Below are 25,252 nucleotides of genomic sequence, written 5' to 3' on the forward strand. Positions count from 1 at the left end.
GTACAGTGAGAATCTGCTGCTGGGGTTTCAGAATGGAATTCCCCCTTGAATAGTGTGCTCCACAGCTCTAAAGAACTCTGTGCCTCCGAGTGGACAGCCTGAGGTGCTGATCAACTTCTCCTGGAGGTGCCCACCTGGTCTGGATGAAGATGACTTCCTAGGAAACCGTCACAGGCCTGATCCTGTTATAGCACTGGTCCTCAACCTTCCTGATGCTTTTATACAATTCCTCATGTTGTGGTGACCCCCACCACAACACCATTTTCATTGCTACTTCATAACTGGAAGTTTGCTCCTGTTATAAATTGTAATGTAAATATCTGATATTCCCTGTGGTCTTAGGTGACCCTGGGAAAGGGTCATTTGACCCCCCCAACGGGTTTGTGACCCACATGCTGAGAACCACTGTGTTGTAGAGTCTCCAGGGGATGATGTTCAGCCAAACCTTTGGCTGTTAGACACAGCCCTGAACAGTGTGAGAGTCTATGGGACTTTTGGAGAAGATGAACAGTTATGACATGATCATCCTTTCATATGTTATTTCATAATACTGCCCTCCATATATGTCACTGCCTGGGAGTCCCTGACCCAACAAATAAGTGCACATTGCCCATTTTGTTAATCAGTTTGCTTATAATACTAACGTGGCTTCGTCAACACAAGAATGTATAGACACAAATGCCGGGTGGCAGTGGTGCACGCCTTTAATCCCAACACTCGGGAGGCAGAGGCAGGCGGATCTCTGTGAGTTCGAGGCCAGCCTGGTCTACAGAGTGAGTTCCCGGACAGGCACAAAGCTACACAGAGAAACCCTGTCTTAAAAAAAAAAAAAAATGAAATGTATAGACACAAACATAGAAGCTTCATCACATATTTTAAAAGCTGTGGTATTACACCTAGGAGATACAGTACAAACAGCACAATATCCATTAATTCTACAGTGCCCTGCTGGCTCTGCACATGTCTGTGTCACTCCTTGGAGCTATAATGAATCACGATGGAAATGGGATAGAATTAAATCACTTACGGGGAATATGGCATCACAAAAATGTTAGTTTAGCTTTACTAACACTCGGGCAATTAGTTACCGACCTGGCCTGTGTCGCCTCGCATTCAATTTCCCTTCAGCCCTGGTTAAAGATTTATTACAGGAGGTACAAGGATCTGACCCTTTTAACAGCCTTCAAAATGTGCTTTCAGCATTATGCTCAAGTTACTTATGTTGATGATTCATTTGACAATACTAGATATGCAAACATGAATTAACTTGTCTCACCTTAAAAAAAATAGGAGGAGTATTTGGGAACTTCTTATGGGCGGGCTTTGTTGAAGGCCAGTAAGTAAGTGGAGCTAAAAAGGGTGGAGCTGACATTGCTGGCTTTGTTTATCACGAAGCCATTGAGAGGGAAAAAATGGAAGCCAGTTCTGTAAACCCCGGACTCTTCCTGTGTGTCTCACTGCTGCTGTTCACGGTGGATTCAGAACTATGCTGCCTCCGGGGTGAGCTTTGGGCAGGGTGGGGATCGTCCCTGTGAGGAGGGGAGGGGTGCGGATTAAGTCTGAGAGCTTGAAACTAGGAAAGAGTAGAGAAAGGTGAGGAAAGGGGCGGGATGGGGAGGGAGGCTTTACTAACTGAAGAATAACTGAGCCCTTTTGTAAAACATGCGGGTGGGTGGTCTAAGTGGTGTGTTCACAGGTTGGGGAGGCTTCCCTGTCAGCTCCAGGGTACGTGAGTACAGGGGTGCACTGACTACTTACTACACTGAAATCAGGAAGCCTCTGCAGGCAGGAACTGTCTGCTCTTTGTCCTACAGCTGCGTGGGTGGCCTTCTAGGGAGGAAGTGGGGTGTCTGCAGCTGGGGAAGGATGTAGGGAGTCTCTGGCACAGAGACCAGAGATGGGTGAGGGATTTTAGTGTCCCCTGCCCTCGAGACACTCTCGGAGTGGTTGGTGTCACCTGTGCACAGAGACAGTGGCTTAATCCCTGGGGGGCTGGGAGGGGGCTGTTAGTTATTTCCGGTGCTGTGCTCTTACCCTGCAAGGAAATGTCATGGAACATGACAGAATCCGCTAATAAGAGTTTTATTAAGGTAAAAGGGACAGAGAGTGCTCAGGCCTGTGGGAGACACGTGTGTAGAGAAGAAGGAACCGGGAATATGGCGCCAGTTTATAAAGGCTGGGCATGCACAGGTCGACGTAACTGCTCTACACATGTGCGTAGATCACATGGCTACGCTGCGCGCTTACGTAAACATGTAAAGTCACGGATCCTGGTCATGCGAGATGCCTAGACCAGGAAATGGCTATCTTGACCTGGAACTGGCTAGGCAGAGGTGTCCAGATCCACCGGGCATGCGCAAACACACCCAACGCTGCACACTTACCTAAACATGCAAAGTCACGGATCCTGGTCACGCGAGACGGCTTGACTCGGAAATGGCTATCTTGATCTGGAACTGGCTAGGCAGAGGTGGCCAGATCCGCTGGGCATGCGCAAACACACCCAACGCTGCACGCTTACCTAAACATGCAAAGTCACGGATCCTGGTCATGTGAGACGCCTTGACCCGGAAATGGCTATCTTGACCTGGAACTGGCTAGGCGGAGGTGTCCAGATCCGCCGGGCATGCACAAACACGCCCAACCGTGGGGGCATGTTGTGAACCCTTCAGTGGCCCCGAGGGTAAGAGTGGGAGGGGCTTGTGTTGAAACCAGCAGCTGGAGTGGGAAGGGAATGACCTGCCAATAAGGTGAAAAGAGCCTTGGCAGCCGTGGGACCGAACTGGAGGATGGTGTTGGGGAGGGTGTGCAGGATCTGGCCTGTTTGAAGGGAGGAGCTGGGGGCTGGAGTCAAAGGGCAGCTTCAAGTCACCCAGCTGAGAATCTCCTCTCCATTCCCTGGATCCCTAGATTGTTATAGAAGATTGCTCTTTTAACATTTGGAAGAATTGCTGTTGTTGTTATTGTTTGTTGTTTGAGACAGAGTCCCACTATGTATCATTTCTGACTGTCCTGGAACTTGCTGTGTAGACCAGGCTGACCTTGAACTCCTAGAGATCTGCCTGCCTCTGCCTCCCATTGCTGGCATTGAAGGCAGGAGCCACTATGCCTGGCTAGAAAAACTTATTTTCTTAATGGGAAATAATTTCTGTGTGTGTGTGTGTGTGTGTGTGTGTGTGTGTGTGTGTGTGTGTGTATGTGTGTGTGTTTCAGCATGTGAGTGTGTAGGGTATTGCACAGGACAGAAGAGCAGGGATCTTCCTCTATTGTCCTGAGACAGGATCTCTCACTGATCTGAGAATCATGGTTTGAGCAGGCTGGCCAATGAGTTTTCAGGACTGCCTGTCTCTGCTCTTCAAAGCTGGGGTTACAAGTGTGTACAGCCAGGCTCTGCTTTTTATGTGGGTGCTGGAGAATGAGACTCAGTATCTAGTGTTTGCAGAGCGAGCACTCTTACCCCCTGGGCCATCTCTGGTCCCTCGTTTTTGACAGTGCCCCCACTGCGTAGTCCAGGATGCCTTGAAATTTGTCAGCCTCCTGGCCCAGCTACGGTTAGGACATGCACTACCACACTCAGTGTGTGTCTTTGGTTTTTCGAGACAGGGTTTCTCTGTGTAGCCCTGGCTGTTCTGAAACTCACTTTGTAGACCACTCTGGCCTTGAACTCACAGGAATCTACCTGCATCTGCCTCCTGAGTGCTGGGATTAAAGGTGTGTGCCACTATGCCCCACAGTGAGCTAATTTCTTAATCACCTGAAGGACCTGCTGACATTTTCTCTTTCTTTCTATGTCAGTTTTCATAAGATTACTTTTCTCTGGAGATGTTGGAGACATTCCCCATCAGAGGGTGCATGGACTACATCTGATGAACTGTGTGAATTTAACATTGTCACTCAGTCCATAAGGCACATGGTAAAGCCGCTGAAAGAATATTTGAACTAGATACAGAAATATTTCTGTCTAATCTACTCCAGATCCTGTCATGAGTCCTAATTCTCAGACACTATACATTTCTTCAGTAGAATTCCCATCTTATGTACTATTTAGCTCTTACACTGTGGTCATGGAAACTGGACCTACAGCTTCACACATGCTAGGAAAGGGCTCACCCACTTAGCTCCAGCCTCAGTTGCCCAAATCATATTTCTTTGTAACAGGGTCCTGTGCTGTTGTTCCCTTTGGGGGAGGGGGCCAAGCAGGCGCAGAGTCAAACCACACAGACTCTGGGAGAATGTCGAAACAACAAGCTCAGTTTATTCAGGAAGAGGCAAGTTTTATATACCCTCTACCCCACCCTGCGGGGAGGTCTGCTGGTGTGACATGGCTGCCTCTCATTGGTCCAGGTCATCTCCAGATCATGTTTCAGCTGCTGTTGCAAGGCCCTTAGACAGACCCAGGCTGGCTCTCAGAAAGTATCTTTTTTATTTGTTTGGGCCGGCTGGCCCTCAAGCCTGTTAGAGATGAGTCATCCCACACATCTTGTCAATTCTCTGGTGAAATCCTTTGTTCTTTCATATATTTTGTATGATTTTCTAATATTCCCTTAACATATATGAAACATGTAGTTTATTTTTCTAATATCAGAATTTGCCACCATTGTCTGGAATTTTCCTCTCTCTCTTCTATGGTTCAGACCAATGTCACCCAAAGATGTTGTAAACCTGGTCCAGTCTGTGGCACTATTGAGACCTTCTTTGGCACTGAGTTCAGGGAAAGGAAGCTGAGTCATTGGATAGAGCCTTAAAGAGGAGAGTGGGACCTGTCTTAGTTAGGGCTTCTGTTGCTATGAAGAGACACCGTGACCAGAACACTCTTATAAAAGAAGACTGGGCTTGTTTACAGGTTCAGAGATTTAGTCTATTGTCATCATGGCAGGAGTATGGTGGTATGCGGGCAGATGTGGCACTGCAGAGGTAGCTGAGAGACAGGCAGGCAGCAGGCAGAGAGAGTGACACTGGGCCTGGCTTGAGCATCTGAAACCTCAAAGCGGCCCCCCCCCCCCCCCCGTGACACGCTTCCTCCAACAAGGCCACACCTACTCCAACAAGGCCACGCCTACTCCAACAAGGCCACACCTCCTCATGCCACCCGCTGTGAGCCTATGGGGGCATTTTCATTCTAACCACCACAGACTCCAGTGTGCTCTTCCTTCTCATTTGCACTTTCTGCCTGTCGTGAAGTAGGCAGCTTCCTCCGCCATGTGCTCCCAGCACGCCTTCTGCCTTGCCGCAGACCCCAAAGCAATGGGGCAGACAGACTAAACCAAAACCTCCAGATAGAACCAAATAAATCTCTAGTCTTTCCTTCTTTCTTTTTCCTTTTGGAGACAGGTCTCCTCTAGCCATGGCAAACCTGGAACTCACAGAGATCTGCCTGCCTCTGCTTCCTGAGTGCTGGGATTAAAGGTGTGGACCACCACTCCTGACTCAAAAATCTCTATTCTTATTACACTAATTATGTAAAATATTTTGAGTAACAGACTAACAAACTTTTTGGGTCTGTGAGATGGTTCATCAGGTAAAGCAAGCCTGACCACCCTATTGCAACCTCCAGAATCCATGCAAAGATGGAAAACCACAGCCTTCAATTTTGACACTTTGTTTATGTGTATGATTTGTGAGTATATGACGTATGTGTGTAGATGCCTGTGGAGGCCAGAAGGAGGTGTCAGATCCCATGGAGCTAGAGTTCCAGGAGGTTGTGAGTCACCTGATGTGGATACTAAGAACCAATCTCTCGTCTTCTGCAAGAGCAGCAGGCACTTCTAACTACTGGGACATCTCTTCAGACCCTCCATAACCCTCTTGATTACCAACCATGGAGTAGTACCCTTTCATGTGACTGCGTGTTTATACTGAATCCTAGACACTGCATAAAACACTTTTAGATTCTGTAGTGCCGTCTACTGTGGGTTTTCTCACATCTCTTTAGCACTTCATACGAAGGCTGACCACCTCTGTGACTCAGGATGGAGCCCCTTCCACTGATTACTTTCTAGACCTTTTCATTTAACATATGCTTTAAGCTGTCTTCTTTAGGGAAAATTTTAAGGCGGAACAGAAAAAGCATTATCTTTTAAAATGTAAAAATGTTAAAAATTCAAAGTTAGTGTCTTAGGCTCTTATTGCTGTGAAGAGACACCATGACCACAGCAACTCTTACAGAAACCTTAACTAAGACACCCACCCACCCCTTTTTCCAAGACAGGGTTTCTCCCCCTCCCCACTCCATTTTTTCAATTTGTTATTTAAGTATTTGATGGTGTCATTCCACAACAGCTTGACTCTGTGAATGGCAAGGGATTTCAGTAACATGATTAATATTCCATAAATTGCAAAATTCTTTGAAGCCCTTGCTGGGAAAAGCAGGATCCTTACCAGTTGTTTAGCTGCAATGGGAGTCTTAGAAAGAACATGCATAGAGAGCTATTTGACAAAGCCAAGTTACAGATAGGACACAATGGTATTTTTCTGGGGCTCCCAAGATCCCACTCTCATCTGGTGCTGTCCTCTGTAGCTAACCAGTTATGAAGAGGCATTGTGCAAGCCTAGAGGGTACTTTTTAAGCCCAGGTCTCTGCATAGCTGACAGCGGAAAAGGCCGCAGACACCGGCAACCGTAGTTCCAGATGTCAAACTAATTTGAGAACCTCCCACCAGTAATTATGCACTGGAATCTTGGAATATTGCGTAAAATAATGTCTTCAGTATAGCATGGGTTCTAACTTCCTCTAACTTCTGCCCTTGCCAGAAACTGATCGTTTATCAGACCAAGGACATGTACAAAACTAAAAAAAAAAAAAAACCAAAAAACAAAAAACCTACTTAATTAACAATGGTCATTAGTTTTTAAAGATTTAAACCTAAAAGCTTATTAATTTAAGTTTGGGGTTTTTTAAAACATAGAATAATTTTAATTCTGAACTTGAGAAGACTCTTCTCCTACCAGGTAACGGGATGTTTAGAAGTACCCAAGAAATAATCACAGAAAATCCTAAAGGAGAACAGAATTGGGTTTTTCCATTCAAGTAGGAGAAAGTTGTGGTGATATATTGTGTACCCTAATAAAATTTGCTTGAGGATCAGAAGACAGAGCCAGCCACTAGATAAAACATAGAGGCCAGACAGTGGGGGCACACACCTTTAATCCTATCACTCGGGAGGCAGAGATCCATCTGGATCTCTGTGAGTTCAAGACCACACTGGAAACAGAGCCAGGCAGTGGTGGCACACGCCTTTAATCCCAGTACTGGGAAGCACACACACACTCTCAATCCCAGGAACTGATGGCAGGGCAGAGAAACGTATATAAGGCTGGGGAAACAGGAGCTAAGGCAGTTCAGTTGAGACCCTTTTGGGTGAGGACTCGGGATTTCAGTCAGAGGATTTGTGGAGTTTCTGAGGTAATAGGTGGTGGCTGTGGCTTGCTCTGCTTCTCTGATATTTCAGCTTTTACCCCAGTATCTGATACCAGGTTTTTTTATTATAAGAACATTTAACATTAGAACAACAGAAAATACATATTCAGCTGGTGCCATAAACAAAACAAAAGTGTGAAAAGTGTTAAAGCTTAACAGTTTCATGAAAGAACATGCTGGAAGGCTTTAGTTCTTACTACAATTTGAAGACAGTCTGATGTCACAGAGTCTCAGGCTACAACAAAAATAATTTTAGGTGAAAACTTCAAAATTATCTAACTTGTAATAATTGTACCTTTGGTTTAATCCCTTTTGGCCTTCGAGGGAATTTGAGAAATATGTGCTTATGTTTGCATCCCTTGACCATTATATTATCTAAAAAACTTTATTGATTCCAATTACTCCTGTTTTCCTTCTTTAATCCATCCCAAGCATGTTTAATTATCATTCTTACTTTTCTGTGTTGTACAAAAATAGAAATTTTTTTTAAAGTTTTAGTAATCATACATAGAAAGGAATCCATGTGGTTTGGGTTCTTAGTGCCTAAAAGACCTGAAGTGAGAAAGTCTCCGTTTTTTATGTAAAAGACAAGATAAAATTCCTTGTTGTGCTGCAAGTGCACCATTGGATGGATGCATAATTTGAACAGGCATCTTTAGGGAAAGCATCTTCTACAGTACAGTAACAGCTCACTGCACCAGCCCTTTGGAGCAGCCTCCTGCCAGCAATAGCCAGGGCTGCTTCAGGCTTTCCTCCTAGGCAGGTTCTTCCTGCTACAGACAGAGGTACCAGTATGACTGTCATGTTTCAGTAGGATTGGATTTGGTTTTTTAGTCTCCTTTTATTTTCAAAGCAAAGAAACTCAGCTAAAGGAGTGCACTAAACCCCTTTTCCTTGTCTGTCTTTCTTCCATTCTGTCTCCAAGCTACTGGTATGTGCTATCCATTCCAACATTCTTTAGGCTTCATCTTCCGAGGACCTCGTTACAAATGTTTCCATCTTTCATTACATCCTCTCTGCCTTCACAATCCTTCCGCAACATTCTATTCACTAGGCTCCACCTCCGAGGACCTCGTTACAAATGTTTCCATCTTTCATTACATCCTCTCTGCCTTCACAATCCTTCCGCAACATTCTATTCCCTTGGCTCCACCTTCGAGGACCTTGTTACAAATGTTTCCATCTTTCATTACATCCTCCCTACCTTCACAATCCTTCTGCAACATTCTATTCACTAGGCTCCATCTTTGAGGACCTCGTTACAAATGTTTCCATCTTTCATTTCATCCTCTCTACCTTCACAGTCCTTCCACAACATTCCCTTTCTCTCAAGTTAGGTTGTTTTCCATTCTCAGCGCATCTCTATCCTTCGTGTGCTAATTTATACATGAGGTCAGTTAAGGCTGAGTCTCAGTCTTCCTTAAGGATACCTATTTCTGGTAAGGATGTGCAAACTGGGGTTACAAAGCTCCAGTCATGACTGGACAACTCTAATTCTTCCTTAGTTAACCCAATAAACTGTCATCCAACTTAAGTAAACAGCAGAGTCAGTTAAGATATTCAATGGCTGAGAAGTGTCTAATAAAAGCTGATTGGTTACAGCAAGTTCCAATTGTTGAGCCGTACAACCAGAGATAGGCACAACCTTTTTGGAGGAGCACGTGGAATTTGTATATAAAACATGTTCCTTGCCCTTTTGAAGAGCCCTCTGTAGAAGTATTCAAAGTGATTCTACAGGATTTTTGTATGTAATTTTAGGCAATACTCATGGGGTATCTTCAAAAATTATTAAAAGGGGGTATTTTGGATAACAAACAGTTATCGATAGATCCCAAGACACGTGGTAATGCAACCTGACAATTATTATCAGTGTGAAACGTTAGGTCTCAAACTGGAGACAAATGGCTGAGGTGCCTACTTAACATATCAAAGTGGACCTTAGCCACAAGGTTCTCCCAGCATCCCTCAGTCCCTACCTGTTACAGGGTCCTTCTTGCTGGCATACCTCTCCCTCTACCCTGAACTCTCTAGCCCTGGGCTGCCCTTCTCTCAGCCCCTCTTCCCTGCATAAGCCAGCCTATGATCCAGCCATTTTGGATATATGGTCCTTTTTTTACCTTTTTACCCTTTTGATCTCTTGGGCTCTTGGTCTCCTGGCTCTTCCTTCTCCCCTCCACCCTCTCCTCACATGGCCTGCCTCAGGGTCATGTTCACTCTGGACTCTCCCAGATGCCCCTGCCTCTGGCTCTCCCACATATATCTACAATAAACTTTTCCTCCACCCTACCTAGGATCAGTCACGACCTCTCTTTTTTATTTCTTCCTTTCTTTTTTTTTTTTTTGTTTGTTTGTTTCTTCTTACATCATTCATTTCATGCCAAAACCCAGGAACTGGCATAAATGAGTTCCCCTCAAAGGAACTCAGCCTCTCCGAACCAAGCTGCTGATCTGCCTCTCCTAAGGTACGTACGGATCATTTGCTTCTGCTGGCTTCTGCCACCACAAATTTGATCCCAAATTCTAGAGTCTGATTCTTCGCCCGCCATTTCCCTTTGGCCGCTTTCTAACCATTTGTCTACTTCGCGTATGTATCCCTCTAGGCTCTGGTCTGCTCCACCCTCCATGTGGGCACATCTCTCTACTAAACGCACTTACTCTGTGTTTTTCTGGCCCCTGCAGCTTGCCGTGCCTCTGGCCTGCTACATCCCCATGGTCATCTAGTTTCTTCTCCCTCTGGGAGCTGCCGTCCCACAGCATCCGTAAACCCATCCCGGGCTTCTCCAATTGCGTTCTCTGTCTCTCAGCTCCCTTCTAAAATATCCGCCCCACCCCACCCCACACCTCAGGGAACTGCCGGCCCTGCCTCTCTCTTAAACCCTCCTAAGCCCCTCTTCCCTCAGGGTTAGTTTCTCTAAGCCTGAGTGGTCTGGGTCACTACTCTGCACTCTCTGCTCCCTCTTGGAGCTTATAGAAATTCCCTCCAACGGAGATTCATTTTTGACCGTCTCTTGTCCTTGGATGACATATAGTTTGGCCTTAGTGCTGCGGGCTGCAGGAAAATATTACAAGAACTCAGCTGGTTATGGCAAAGCCACTACCTGGTGGGATCAAGGAATTCCTTCAGAGGAAGCCAAATTCCAAGGAGCTTTTGGTGTTATTTGGCTTGTTATATATCAGCTGTCCTCTGTTATGAAAATCATGTGTGCCTTCATAGCTTTCCCAATTGACTTTTCCCTAAGAATTGCTAACAGTGTGGACTGATCACTCTTTCGACATTTTGGAGTCCAAAGAGTGGTATCTGGAGAACAGCCTCAGGAAAGACTTCCTTCCCCCCAGCCCATCTGTTTCTCCCCTTTCAGCACTGGAATCAGATAACTCCCTTAGCCACTTTCAAGGACTAACAGAAACAACAGTCCAGACCACCACATAATAAGTCTCCTGAATTAAGGTAAATTCCACACAGAGACACTGCCTAGGTCAGGTGGACCTTAAGTAATAGCTTTACACAATTTAGCTTGGACCCTCTTTTCTTACAGCCTTACTAACTTTATAGACCCCTAACTTCTTACCTAACCACTTCTCAGAATGTAGGCTGAGCACATAGACCCCCCTTTTCATATATTAACCGGTTATTAGCACTCAGTTGACCTCCTCTTTTACTACTCCCATTTTGGGTTGTAAAAGAAAGCCTGGTGGTCACTGCCTGAGGAAATTTCTTACCTGCCTTTATGACCCCGTAGAATTCAAGCCTGGTGACCTTGCTCGACCAGGGGATTGCTATTGCTTGGGTTTATAACTGGACTCCTGAGAGACTTGGGGGGAACAGAGAGACAGAGAACTGAAAGGGATAAGGAGGATTTTGACCAGAGAGAACATGTGGATGAGATGGAAGATGAGGAAGAGTCAGATGGGGAAGTACTAGCTGGGTAAGAACAAGATGAGAAGGGCCTAGATGAGGCAGAATTAAGATGAGAGAATTAAGATAGAACTTGGAGGGAGCAGTAGATAAATATAGAGAGAAATCAGGCAAGAAAGGAGCTAAGCATGAGAACAGGTCTGAAGCTGTGTAAATAGGTTGTTATCCCAGAGGAACTAAATGGACTAAGAGCTCGGTGTGCTGAGATTCTATTTCCTGAAAATAGTCCTTGCCGTTCTTAGTTCTCCCTCCTGAGCCCCTGGGATGTATAATATTAAGGCTGGTCCCTAAAATATTATACAAGACCTTAGTACAGCTCAAGGGCCAAAGATTGACATGCTTTATTTTCAAATACTCTCATATGGAAACAACTTCTGCCACTGCACAAACAAACGATCCCAAAATCTCTTCTATCTAAACTTGCTCTGCTCTCCACTTTCCAAACATCACTTATCTCTAAGGGTTCTCTAGTTCCCACTCTGGAAAATCTTTCATCTCTATGGTTTCTCTGCACTCTGCTCTCAAAATTCTCTTAAGACTACGCTATAAACTCTAAGTAAATTTGTTGCCACTCTGTGGGTTTGGTCCCAGGTTTTGGCACCAAAATGTGAGTTTTACAACTCTGGGGAGAGGTGTCCTAACTACCTGTAGGGTAAAAGGGCCAGGCAAAGAAACCCATCATAACCCTGAAACCAGAGCCAGAAGGTTAAAAAGGGCCAGAGAAAGAAACACGCTTTGGCCCTGAAACCAGAACCAAATCTTCCCCTGACCAACTGAACACAAAACTAACCAATCCCTGAGCATGAAATCTAGCTAATCTGAACTTCTCCACGCTCAAGGGGATTGAAATCTGACCAATTCCCTCCCTAAAAATCTTCTCCCTGGAAAAACTCCACCCCCTAAGAAGCCCTATACAAGCCCTGTGCCTCTTGAGTGGGCAGCTGTCTTCTCCACCCTGGCAGAGGCAACCATTTTCCTGGATTCCTCCTTCCCAAATAAATCTCTTGAAAGAGTTTTTGGTGAAGATATTCTTTCACTGGCGTGGAGCAGTCTCTGCTGGGAAACTCCCTTAGGGGAGTGAAGCGGAAGTAACAACTCTTGGAAGAAGCGGGAACAGATTGCTACATTTCTGCAAGGGTTGCCCCTTAGCCGAGTGAAGAGAAGGAACAACAGCCACAACTGGGAAGAAACAGATACCTCTGCTGGGAAACTCCCTTGGGGAGCAGAGCAGAACTCAGCTGTAATGACTTTCTCTAGGAGAGGAGCAGGATTGCCACACTGTGGGGAGAGCATCTCCCACCGGAACCCAGCTTCAGGTATAGCCTGACTTCCTGACAAGTCAGGATACCCTTCTCACAGGTGCTAAGTATCCAGGATACCTCCCTTCACAGCTGTAGGTATAGCCTGGCTTCCCAACAAGTCAGGATACCTTCCCCTCCAGAGCTGTAACACTTGCACAGATAAGTATTCCTGTCAACCAGCAATCTAAGTTTCCCTGCCTACTGCCTATTCCTGAGGGTGGGATCTATTGGTGAAATTATTAAGGCCACTCCACGTAGTTAAAAGGAGATTTATTTAATGGCGTAACTTACAAATTAAGGAATAGGTAGGTCGCGGAGTCTGGGGAAGGTGTATCACAGTCCAGCGGTGTTCTCTGGAGCTCTGCTCGGTCCACCTCTCCAGTCCAGGGTCCCGCAACAGAGAGAGCGCCCGCCGATCCAGATCTCGGGTCCCCAGGCCCCTCCCTTGGCCCCGCCTTGTAGGCGTGACAGTTGCCGAAGTCTCAATGGGGGTTGGAACTTCCAGATCAAAGCTGGAATGGATACCCACTACATCTCCCCCTTTTTGTCTAAATAAGAAAGTTCTAACCTAATACAAGACTATATACAAAGGAATGGTTATCAAATATTGTCCAGGAATAATGAGGGATAATGACCTAGATAAGATGGAAGTACAACCAATGCAAACAATATCAAGCAAGAAACACATAATAAAATCCAGAGAAGTATAGAGCATAGGTAAATGGCATGTTACAAAGATCATTCCAAAAGGTGTCCTATCCTAAAGAACCTGAATCTAATACTTAATATGTTCTATCTACTAAGTTGTAACTATAACTGCTAGTCTTCAATCCCATCAAAGACCTGAGAAGGAATATAATGGTACCTGAGAAATGGTAGATGGATGCAAACAACTTTCGGGAATCTTGCGAGAGTAGACGGAGACAGCTGGCAGCCTGGACAGTCACCTAATGTTTCTCAGCATTGTTGGTGCATTCAAATTGGCTACAGGCCTAAAGTATCTGACAGACCATTTTCAGAAGCAGGAATTCTGAAAGACCATCTTACCCTGTCTTGGCAGAGTACAGTGGTCGCTTTCCTTGTGTCCCGCTTGTCCAGAAAGGACAGCATTGCATTTGTACTGTCAGCCGTCGAGGCAAGGGCAGTTCTTTGCCCAGTAGGCCATTTTGTGCCAAGAAGACAAACTTCCAAATGGAAATGTCTTAGAAGCCCAACATTCTCTCGGGATCAAATTGGTGCAGCCAGGAGCAATTATGTCTCACATCAACAGAATTCTAAGTTATTTAAATGCCATATTCTCTAGGTCTATGAAGTGTTTGAAGATTACCTGTCCATCTGACCTATGTATCTGTAAATCTGGATAACCTAACTAACGTAACTATAGAGATGACAAGCATAGGTGACTATAAATCTATAAGTCTTATCTACCGAAATAACCTAAGGACTTAAGCTTCATGTAAACAAGGTAAACAGTCTATAAGCAAATGTATGGTAAAGAACGATGACTTCAAAATTGTGACAATACACAAGATGTTATAACAGAGGTAGGAGTATATAGTGCGATATGCAATATGACAATAATCTTAAATATATATCAATATACCGAATATCCTAAACAGAAGTAGAACATACATAAAGTATGACAGATGTAAATTTACATTTGTATCAATATACAAGTATTTCAAATAAGAGTAGAAATATATGTACATTATAACAAATATAGTTCCGTATTTGTATCAATATACAAATTATCTTAAACAGGAATATAAAAATAGTTTACATTTGTATCAACATATAAGAACCCATAACAGTGCAAATTACAGTGCAAATTATTTAAGGCTACTATTTTACTAAATTTGTTTACTAGTATACATAATAATCTACCATAATATCTTATACCTATCCATTCCATTTTTTTTTGTTTTTTTTTTTTTTTTGGAATACTGAGTTTAATATTTCCTTCCACCTCCAACCCTATAACCATCATCCATAACCCTGAGAATTATGAAACCTAAGGGAGAAGGGGTGTCGTTTTCTTAGAATTGTTTCCTGCTGTTTAGGGGGTTATGTTATCTCTGTTGGGTACTGTGAGAAAGCTCAGATAGTTAAATCTCAGTTAGACTAACTGTAGGTTCTGTAGTAAGTCTTAGAGTAATGGGTAAGATTGTCTGAAATTCCGGTAAGAAGTGTAGTATGATGATGATTACCATGGCATCATTCTGGATTGGGTAGAGTTGTTGTTGGGGCCCCATCTTTCTTCTGGAGACTTCTGAGATTGCTATTAGAAAAACTTATTCATTATCAAAATGGAAGATTTGGATTTAAAGAGGACATAGCATGTAAGAAAGGACTCTGAGAAATCAAGAGTAAGCATGGAGAGAATTAGAATCTCGAAGACAATGGTCTCTTTTATTGGTTTCCTTCTGTCCCACACCAGAGGGCTCTTCTGATATGGAACTGAAGAATCTCTCAAACTTTTCTTTTAGCAATGTGTTTGGGTTTAGAGAAGGAGTGAGCCAATTCCATCTCTCTCAAATGAGCGGCAGCTGCCGGTTTGAGCTACTGGCGGGTTGCTGGTGTGCGTGCTCGACCTGCAGAATGGCGGGAATGAGGCCTCTGCAAGTGGCACATTAAGCTACATTGTGGATTTAGCCTTTGCTAGTACAAAACAAAAGAGGTTTCTGGGCTACACGCTGCTTGGATAAAAGCATAGACCCATGATAGCTCCCAGAGCTGGTGGTAAAGTACCACGCCATGTTGGGAAGCTGAGGTGGGCGGAGCCAGCAGCCACAGCTGCTGCAGCTTAAAGCAATAGATTCACAATAAGACAGATTCAGATGTAATAGTTTAAAATGTGTGTAAAATATACGTAGGCTTAAAAGAGACAAAAAAAGTGATATATACAGTATAGAAACAAATACATGGTTTTAAAAAATAAAGTCTTTAAAGAGACAGTAAAATTAATATAAAAAATAAGCCACATAGAGATGACTATTACACAGAGAGTCTGGATTATGTTGTCTTTGGGATTCTTAACTACAGAGAGATATTTGATTGTAAAGGAAGCTGAGTTAAACCAGTATGTATATTTTAAAGATACTTTGACTTCAAAATTTGGATGTAAGGATATGTTGCTTTGGAAAAGAGTCTCTTTTGTTTCCACAGAAAACAAGAGACTATGGATTTGTTCCAGATTAAGACACATCAGGTTTGACCAGCCAAGACCACCTGAAAGGTCTCCGATGACACCATGGCCCAGATGATCCAACATCCAGAACCGTTTCAAGGCAACTGGCCCAGATGATACAGCCTCACGGACTACTCCATGATCCTAAAATTTTCTTTGTTTCCCCAGAAGATACAGCGCCCCCCTCCAGCAGGAAGTAGTAAGAGAAGCTTCGCCCAAATTCCCAAATATACCAAACTGACTTTGGAGATATGTAAAGGTTAAAACCTTCCTTTTTAAGAAAAGAAAAGGGGAGGTGCTGTGGGATGGTCTGTATGTCAAATGTGTTGCTGATTGGTCAATGAATAAATCACTGATTGGCAGTGGCCAGGCAGGAAGTATAGGCGGGACTAACAGAGAGGAAAATTGAGAGAACAGGAAGCTGGAGAGGGAGACACTGCCAGCCGCCATCAGGACAAGGAAGATGTAAAGTACCGGTAAGCCATAAGCCACGTGGCAAGGTATAGATTAATAGAAATGGATTAATTTAAGCTGTAAGAACAGTTAGCAAGAAGCCTGCCACGGCCATACAGTTTGTAACCAATATAAGTCTCTGTGTTTACTTGATCGGGTTTGAGCGGCTTGGGACTGGCGGGTGAGAGAGATTTGCCCTGACTGTGGGCCAGGCAGAAAAAGTCTAGCAACAGGGATCTCTTCCCCTTTCCTTGGTCTTGGGGCTCCCCTTCCCCAACTACCAAGATTGTGGGCCCGGAAGTTTCAAGTGTACACCCAAGATAAAAATTTTCTGACAAACTTTAATTTTACCTTCTGTCCCTAATCTATCTGTCCCAGAATATTTCAAATCAACCGCAGACTGCTCCAGCAACTTGCCTGACCCAGATGTTCCTGTGGAATTTGCATCCCAGATGGCTCCAAAGTGGTTAGCCCCAGGTGGTCCAGCCTCACAAACTGCTCCGATGAGGCCTACACCTCCCTAGCCCCAGATAGTCCCACGAAGCCTGGACTGTGAAACAGCCTTCACTCCTCTCTGTCTCCCCAGCCTGGGCCAGCATGCCAGCTTCTGTAGGACATGAAACCATGCCCCAATGTCAGCAGGAAGTAGTCACAGAATGATTACATCCACCCTTATCACTTATTATCAACAAAAAGGCTGGGGTGGCAGTGTTAATCCCAACAGCAAGAATAAGACTACTTCCACAATTTGAGCCAAATTTGAAGCAAGCTTGATTTTTATTGGGTACACCCAAGAGCTGGCCACCAACTGTCTCCTAAGTTGAGTTAAAGAGAGAAGCCCCAAATCCATCTCTTGAGTCTCTCTTAAGGAGCAAAATTACGAGTAGTTTTGCAGAAGGGAAATGATGGGGCAATAAGGAAATACAAAAATCTTTTTTAAAAAATCATGCGGTCACCGGGCGGTGGTGGTGCACGCCTTTAATCCCAGCACTCGGGAGGCAGAGGCAGGTGGATCTCTGTGAGTTCGAGGCCAGCCTGGGCTACCAAGTAAGTTCCAGGAAAGGCGCAAAGCTCCACAGAGAAACCCTGTCTCGAAAAACCAAAAAAGAAAAATCATGTGGTCACCTACCATGTGATTGGGGAGGGGTCAGGGAGGGCCAGGGAGGGTAAAGGTATTCTCAAAAACAAATCAAGGTCATGGGTTGGGGAAGGTCAGGTTCCAGGAAACAGAGAGCAAATCAACTCTCACAGTGAGTACAAACTTATTTTTTTAAATCCAACATAATGGCTCCTGCCTTCAAAACGGAGTCAGGCAAGTTCCCCATTGACTTCTGTTCCCTCTTGACTTATGTTTCCCTGTCAAATCTTTGATAGGGGGATGTCCTAATAATATCATCAAGCAGCAATAATTCTAGAATTGTTTATCTGATGGGTGATCAAGTTGGTGACACATTGGAGAGCACAGGGCCCAGTTATGATAATTAGTAGAAATAATATTAGAGGGCCAATGGAGGGGGAGAACAACTTTAGCCATATTGACCAGTCTAAATTTTTTTTATTTAAAAGTTTCTTTTCATTTTACATACCAACCACACTCCCTCCCCTCCTCCTGCTCCTCTCTACCCTGACCCCACCCACTCCTCAGAAAGGGTAGGCCAGTCTAAATTTGTGTGAGAGATTTTGTCTATTTCTTTACATAGGTCATCAATTTGGTTGTCAATAGTATAAGAGAAATCACAGATATTAAAATAGCACATTCCAGTAAATTGCTGACAACCAAGATTATGTTTAAATAACAGGTAATCTATAGTAGCTCTATTAAGAAGAACAGTTGTTCTCAGCCCTCCCATTTCTTGATTAATTTCTGCTAATATATTTGCTGTAATATTAGTAGTTTTTTAAATTAGACGGGCTACTTTAGAAACCTCTCTTTGTGTCCAACAACAAGCCCTGGGACAGGTAACACTAAGGCTGTGGTGGCACCAACTATAGTGGAATCTAATAGATGTGAGGAATCATCACAATTTTCAGGATGAGCTCTTGTAATTCTATTAACAGATTGTTAAGATTTTCTGAATAAAATAGGTGTAACATCCTATCCCACCCAAACCCTTATACCCTGCTGAGAGTACAGGATAAGTATTATCTTCACAGAAAAAAAAGCCCATCCTAAGGGTAATTGTTTTGTGTGTGTGTGTGTGTGTGTTTTGTTTTTGTTTTTGTTTAAATAAGATTTTTATTAATTCTTTGAGAATTTCATACAATGAATGTACTTTGATCATATTCACTGCCCTCTCCCAGCTCTTCCCAGATCTACCCCCATCATCCTACCCACCCAACTTCTTAGCCTCCTTTGTTATTATTTAAACCATTGAGTCCAGTTTGTTCTGCCCAAATACCTAAGGGCAATTGTTTACCAAAGGGGAGGGTGTGATAAAAAGTGGATAAGAAGAGACATTTGTGCAATCAAAACATAGACAGTGGAGGATAAAGGATTATCAATAGGAACATCGGCCACAGCCTTTAAAACATTAGTAGGGGCATGTTTCATTTTGTCCCCCATTATCCTTGTATAATTTTTATAAGAAACCCCTATTCCATATAATTTCTTTTTAAGAGCTCAGGAATAGAAGGATCTCCTCTGACACAGAAGGAGCTTTCTCATTGGCTTTTCAGTGCTAAATGGACCCAGAAATTATATTCCACATTATTAGTTACAGACAGGTTACTCTGGGTATGTTAAATTCAACTGAAGTGATTAGCGAATCCTCCCTTCCCCTTCTTATTTTAGCACACCTGTCATTTCAATTATCAGAACCCTTTAAAGAACATGCGATTATGCTGAAGTCTGTGTTATTATGTTGGGATTGGTCAGTTAGATTCGTCCATCGCAAGTATCCTCCATCCATCTGGCTAAAGACTGTTCCCCTTCTTTTGTCCAAACCATGGACTCTGGTGGATAAAGGCAATCTTTTGCATGGCAAGACAATATCGAGGTGTTTTCTGTGATAGAGATGCCTCTTATTTCCCATGTCGAGATGAATTTTGTATAGGTTGAAAATAAAACAACAAAACTGTTACCCATAGGACAATCATGATACAAATTTCAACAGCAAGAACATAAAGTTATGTTAGACAGTCAAGCCTTAGAAAGTTTGATTTTTTTTTTTTTTTTTTTTTTTTTTTTTTTTTTGGTTTTTCAAGACAGGGTTTCTCTGTATAGCTTTGCTCCTTTCCTGGAACTCGCTTGGTAGCCCAGGCTGGCCTCGAACTCACAGAGATCCGCCTGGCTCTGCCTCCCGAGTGCTGGGATTAAAGGCGTGCGCCACCACCGCCCGGCAAAAGTTTGATTTTTTTAACAGTGCTTTTTCAGTCACTTTCCACCTTTAGGGGCTGGGCTCCTCTTTCATGGGTTCCCCTGTTGCCTTCTTGAGGTGTGAGGGTTGAATCCAGGCAGAAATACCAATGACTTTAACAGCAGTAGGAGTCCAGAAAAATCACGATATAAGGTCCTTTCCATCCAGGTTCCAGCCGGTCAGTTTTGAAGTGGCTGACTAATCCAGCATCTCCAGGCAGGAACAGGTGATCAGGTTGGCAGTACCCCACAGGTTGAGCACCTGAACCTGAGGGAGACTCTTATCCAAAGTTAATAGTAATCCTTTTAAGGACTCACACATTGGAGTGGGGCAATCTGGTAACAATCCAGCACGTACCAAGGGATCATGGGAGGTGGTCGCCCATAGACTACTTCACATGGGGTGAACTCTTCTTGGTAGGGGGTGTTAATATTCTCCTCTCACTCTTCTGGTTGCAATGGCCTACGTCATCAGGGTGTTTCGGGCGGCTGCGTACCACCACATGATCACGCAATCTCCACCTTAAAAAGCCGAACACAGGACCCCCACCCTCCCTTTTTCCGTTTGCTCTCTGCCCCGCTCCCCTCCCTCAGCCAGGACTGGCTTCTCCTGTCCTATCCCCTCTTCTCTCTAATAAAGCTCATTCTAACTCCAGTAACCATGGCTCGTGACTCTTCCGCCGCCGACCAAACCAGCGCCGTATATCCTTTCAGGGGGTACATTGGACTCTGAGAAGGGCATAAGGCAAGAGGTCAGCCCAGTTACCCCCAGTTTCAAGAGTGTATTTAGTTAGAATCTCCTTTAAAGTTCTATTCATCCTCTCTACTTCTCCTGAGCTCTGAGGATGATAATATACAACAAAGTTCCCAATTTATGTTAAAAGTCTTTAGAGAGCAATTAAGATAACTTGGCCATGAAAGCTGAGTCACTGTCAGACCCCAGAGATATGGGGAGGCCAAATCTGGTAATAATTTTCATTATTATTAATTTCTTAGCTACCACTTGGGCTGTTTCCATTCAGGGTGGAAAAGACTTTACCCAGCCTGTGATGGTATTGACAAAAACCAGCCGGTATTTGTAGCCATACAATCCTGACTTGACTTCAGTGAAGTTCATTTCCCAAAATTCACCAGATACTGTACCTGACTCCATTGGCCTGGGGGGAAGTATGTTCTTTGCATTTACCTGGGCACAGGTCAGGCAGCAGTGTGAATGTTTTGAAGTTTTTCTCTGTGGCCAGGTGGCCAGACATGAGGGGAGATGAGTTCTGAGATATTCTCAGGTAACAAGTGCATGGCATGATGTAAGGCAGTTAGCCAGTTTTGGCTCAGTACCCTGGGCATGCAGATTCTCCAGCAGGCAAGATCCACCATCTGTTGCGGCTCTCCTGAGCCCCCAAGTCAGAATACGATTTGATCTCTGCTGGATCATACTCAGGAACATCATCAAGGCAGAGTAGGGGTTCAGGAACAGCAGATAGTTCCAGAACAGTCTGGGGTTTGGATTCCCCAAGAGCAACCTCTTTGGAAACTGGATCAGCATGGTTGTTGCCTTGAGTTTGGGGACTTTTGTCTCTTTGGTGTCCTGGCCAGTGAATAGTGGCCAGTTCAGTTGGTAGCCAGAGGGAGGGCCTCCAGCAACTGGACAATTTCATATTTATTTTTAGTAGTCTTTCCCTCTGAAGTGGGCAAACTCCTCTGTTTGTATATCTGTCCATGAACATGAGCCATGGCAAAAGCATATCGGCTGTCTGTGTAGATGTTCACCTTTTTCTTCTTCAGTCCATCTCATAGCCTGTATCAGAGCAATTATTTCTGCTCCCTGGGCAGATGTGCCGCTAGGCAAGGCTTGTGCCCAAATGAGCTCCTTCTGGACAGTCACTACCACTGCCCCCACATACCTGGATCTTTCTGAAGCTGCTGCCATCTGTATAGAGACCTGCATCTCTGGTAGTGACAGGAACATCTGTCAGATCAGGTGACATGCCTTGGATGACATTCAGCATCTCCAGGCATGGATGGGCTCCTCAGGGTCAACATCTGGCAGCAGGGTGGCAGAATTAGTGGCCAAGGACTTCAAAATGGAGTCATGCAGGTTCCTCAGGTAGATCTCAAACTCAGGACAAATGGCTGAGGTGCCTGTTTAACATATCAAAGCAGACCTGGTCCTCCCAACAGCTCTCAGTCCCTGCCTATTACAGAGTATGGCTGGCATATCCGCCCTCTACCCTAAACTTCTCCAAGGGCTGGCTGCCTTTCCCCCCAGCTGCCCTTCCCTATATAATCCAGCCATTTGGGCTATGTGGTCCTTTTTTTTTTTTTTAAACCTTTTTACCCTTTTGGCCTCTTGGTCTCCTGGTTCTCCCCTCCACCCTCTCCTCACATGACCCATTTCAGGGTCATGTTCACTCTGGACTCTCTGGTTATGCTCTCCCTCATATCTACAATAAACTTTCCCTGCCCTGCCCTGGTTATGCTCTCCCTCATATCTACAATAAACTTTCTCCTCCACCATACCTAGGAGCAGTCATGTCTTCCCTTTTTATTTCTTTTTTTTTTTTTAATTCATGGAACAAATAATCAACCTGCATTTGATTCAATGGCACAATAATTTCTGTAGGCTCTTTGTCAATAAGTTAAGACATGTCCTTCCCATTATTACTAAACTTCTCGTAGATAAGGAGTTGCATAGTGTTATGGAGACTTATGACATGCATAAAGTTCTATAATACCATTACCTTGTTGACATATGGCTCCAGCAGGTGATAAGGAGAAAGGAAGGCAGTATAAGTGATTGACAAGGGAGTAAGGGATTAATTCTATGAGCTACAGCTTCAGCAGCTGCATTATTTAATAACCTGCTCTGCTTCAGGTGGTATGTGTGTGTGTGTGTGTGTGTGTGTGTGTGTGTGTGTGTGTGTGTGTGTGTGTATAAAATTTAAGGGAGAGTATCCAGAAAGCAACTGAAAGAGCAGAGTCACATCCCCAATAGTGATAGGTAGATAAGACTATACCCAGCCAGCTGTGGTGCCACACACCTTTAATCCCAACACTCAGGAGGCAGAGGCAGGTGGATCTCTGAGTTTGAGGTCAGCCTGGTCTACAGAGTGAGTTCCAGGACAGCCAGGGCTACACAGAGAAACTCTGTCTTGGGGGTGGGGGAGGATGGTACCCAGTAAATATGGCCCAAAATTTCAACTTTTGCTCTTTTAGTTTACTTAGCATGAGAGTTAAGCATGTATTTAAGTATTGATCAAATGAGCAAGAAAGAATGCCATCTACATATTGAAATACCTCCGGAAATTTAATCAGCACCGACACAGGTGCTTTATGTCCTAGTTGTGATTGTTCCTGTACTAGAAGTTTGGCCCGTTTCAATTTTTCCCCATGTGAAGGAACCACTGATCAATCTATATTGATTTATTCTTGCTTTGAGGGAAAACGAATGAACAGGAAAAAAGCTAAGCTGTAAGGCAGCTGAGCCCTAGCTTATGCTCCACAGCTTAGCCCCAGCCACCAGCCCTTGGAACTCAGGTGTGGCATCAGACACTGCTCTCTGTATTCAACTGACCCCAGGCAGCTGAAATGGCCATGTGTAGCAGGAATCTTGAAGAGTCTTATTAATAAAATCAAACCTGTGGCCAGTTATTGGGGTGAAATGCTGGATGGTCAGAGAGACAGAACAAGCCACAGCTAACCTCACCCGGCCAACTTCTCAGCTGGTCTTGTTTCCTCAGACTAGAAGCTTCTGTGTCCTCATCCCAATGGCTCTCAGCTGAACTGTGCTGCTTGAAAGCCTGAAGCTTAACCAGCCAAATGCTTCTAGTTTCTGGTCCTCATGCCTTATATACCTTTCTGCTTTCTACCACCACTCCCTGGGATTAAAGGCTCACTTCTTGGGATTAAAGGCTCACTTTCTGGGATTAAAGGTGTGAGTCACCACGCCTGACTGTTTCCAATGTGGCCTTGAACTCACAGAGATCCAGAGGGATTTCTACCTCTGGAATGCTAGGATTAAAGGCGTGAGTGCCACCATTTTCTAGCCTTTGTATCTAGTGGCTGTTCTGTCTCTGACCCCAGATAAGTTTATTAGGGTGCACAATATTTTGGGGGACACAATACCACCACAGCCATGGGGCCATTTGCAGCCATGGGGCTCTGAGTTCCAGCCCAACAGTTTTGGAGTCTATTCTGCCCACCCTGCCAAGACCTGCCAAATTGTATTCAACAGAAAATTCTCTCTCTCTGTCTCTGTCTCTCTGTCTCTCTCTGTCTCTGTGTGTCTCTCTCTCTCTGTCTCTCTCTGGAGGGGGTTTTGAGACAGGGTTTCTCTGTGTAACAGCTCTGGCTGTTCCAGAACTACCTCTGTAAACCAGGCTGTCCTCGAACTCACAGAGATCCGCCTGCCTCTGCCTCATGAGTGCTGGGATTAAAGGCGTGCACCATCCTCCCCACCCCCAACCCAAGCAATACATTATTGTTTTCCAGCTTGCAAAATAATTGACAGGATATTATTATCCCCCCTTTTACACCAACTCTGTCTCCATTACTTCCTATGAGTTTAAAATTACCAACATCTATGGTTCATTGTTTAGGAATAAGTTGCAGAACTGTTTCTCAGAATATTTTGAATCTATAGACCTAATAAACAGCTCAAAAATTGTATGAAACCCTTTGTCTCAAAGGACCTGATTAGAACTCATGTTTATTTCCACTCTCCACTTACTGTCTCAAACCCTGTGGTGAGGGGCCAGAATTTCCTAATCCCCAACTCCGAGCGCCTTTTCTCTTTCATGCTCTAACAAAACACCCCTCTGGCTTCTCACACTCACACAGCAGCACAATACAGTCTGAGTTCAATCCATCAAGGCAGAGCTGACTGTGAAAACCAGCTTGTCAATTGTGTCGTCTTTCTCTCGCTCCCTCAGAAACCCATACACTGCGCTATGACCTCACAGTCTGGTTTCCAGAGGACTCTTGGAAGCACCCATTCCCAGTCTTAGTATACGCTGATGATGAGCTCTTCCTGCGCTACAACGGGCACAGCAGGAGAGCAGAGGCCGTGGGGCCCAAGATCAAGGGACATGCAGGAGCTGAGCTCTGGACAAGAGAGACTGAGGGCCTGCAGAAAAAGGAGGAGCAACTCAGGAGGATGCTGGCTGAGGTCACAAGCCAGCAGGGCCAGAAGAAGGGTGAGTGTGCAGAACTAGAGGTGTTGTTATGTCCAGATTGTGGAGACCTCCGAAAGACCACCGCGGAGACCAAATCCCATACGTAAAAGCAGAGAGCCTTTATTTTCAAGCTCAGAGCTTGGACTCTGTCTGAGGCAGCAGTCAGAGCCCAGAGCCCAGGCACGGTGGGGTTTTTTATCATAGCAGAGGTTGGGGTGAAGGGATTTCCAGGGCTCAGGACCCTGACCACCTGGCATTTGTCTAGGGGTATAGGGAATGTTTGGAATGTCAGGCATTTCCTCTTAGATGCAGGCCCCACTGGGTGGGGGCAGCTTAAGGCTCTTCCTGCGTCCAGGTGTTGCCTGCCAGAAGCTGTGTCTGGGCCTCTAAGCCTGTCATGGCAGCTGTGTGGTCAAGCTGTTTTGGTGCCCCTCACAAGAGTTACAGAGGTC

At 44.6% G+C, this 25,252-nt stretch overlaps 1 protein-coding gene across 1 annotated transcript in view; it reads left to right on the forward strand.

Moving 5' to 3' along the window:
* The first annotated feature begins 1,383 nt into the window (after positions 1-1,383).
* Positions 1,384-25,252, forward strand: part of LOC128125608 (MHC class I-like protein MILL2) — a 39,559-nt gene continuing 15,690 nt past the window's right edge. The window contains 2 exon segments of the mRNA XM_052763188.1: positions 1,384-1,500; positions 24,558-24,821. Coding sequence (XP_052619148.1) covers positions 1,413-1,500; positions 24,558-24,821 — 352 coding nt within the window. The 5' untranslated portion in view covers positions 1,384-1,412.

The sequence above is a fragment of the Peromyscus californicus genome, unplaced genomic scaffold (genome assembly GCF_007827085.1).
Source record: "Peromyscus californicus insignis strain IS unplaced genomic scaffold, ASM782708v3 Scaffold_4__1_contigs__length_199733344, whole genome shotgun sequence".
In the NCBI taxonomy this organism is placed as follows: Eukaryota; Metazoa; Chordata; class Mammalia; order Rodentia; family Cricetidae; genus Peromyscus; species Peromyscus californicus.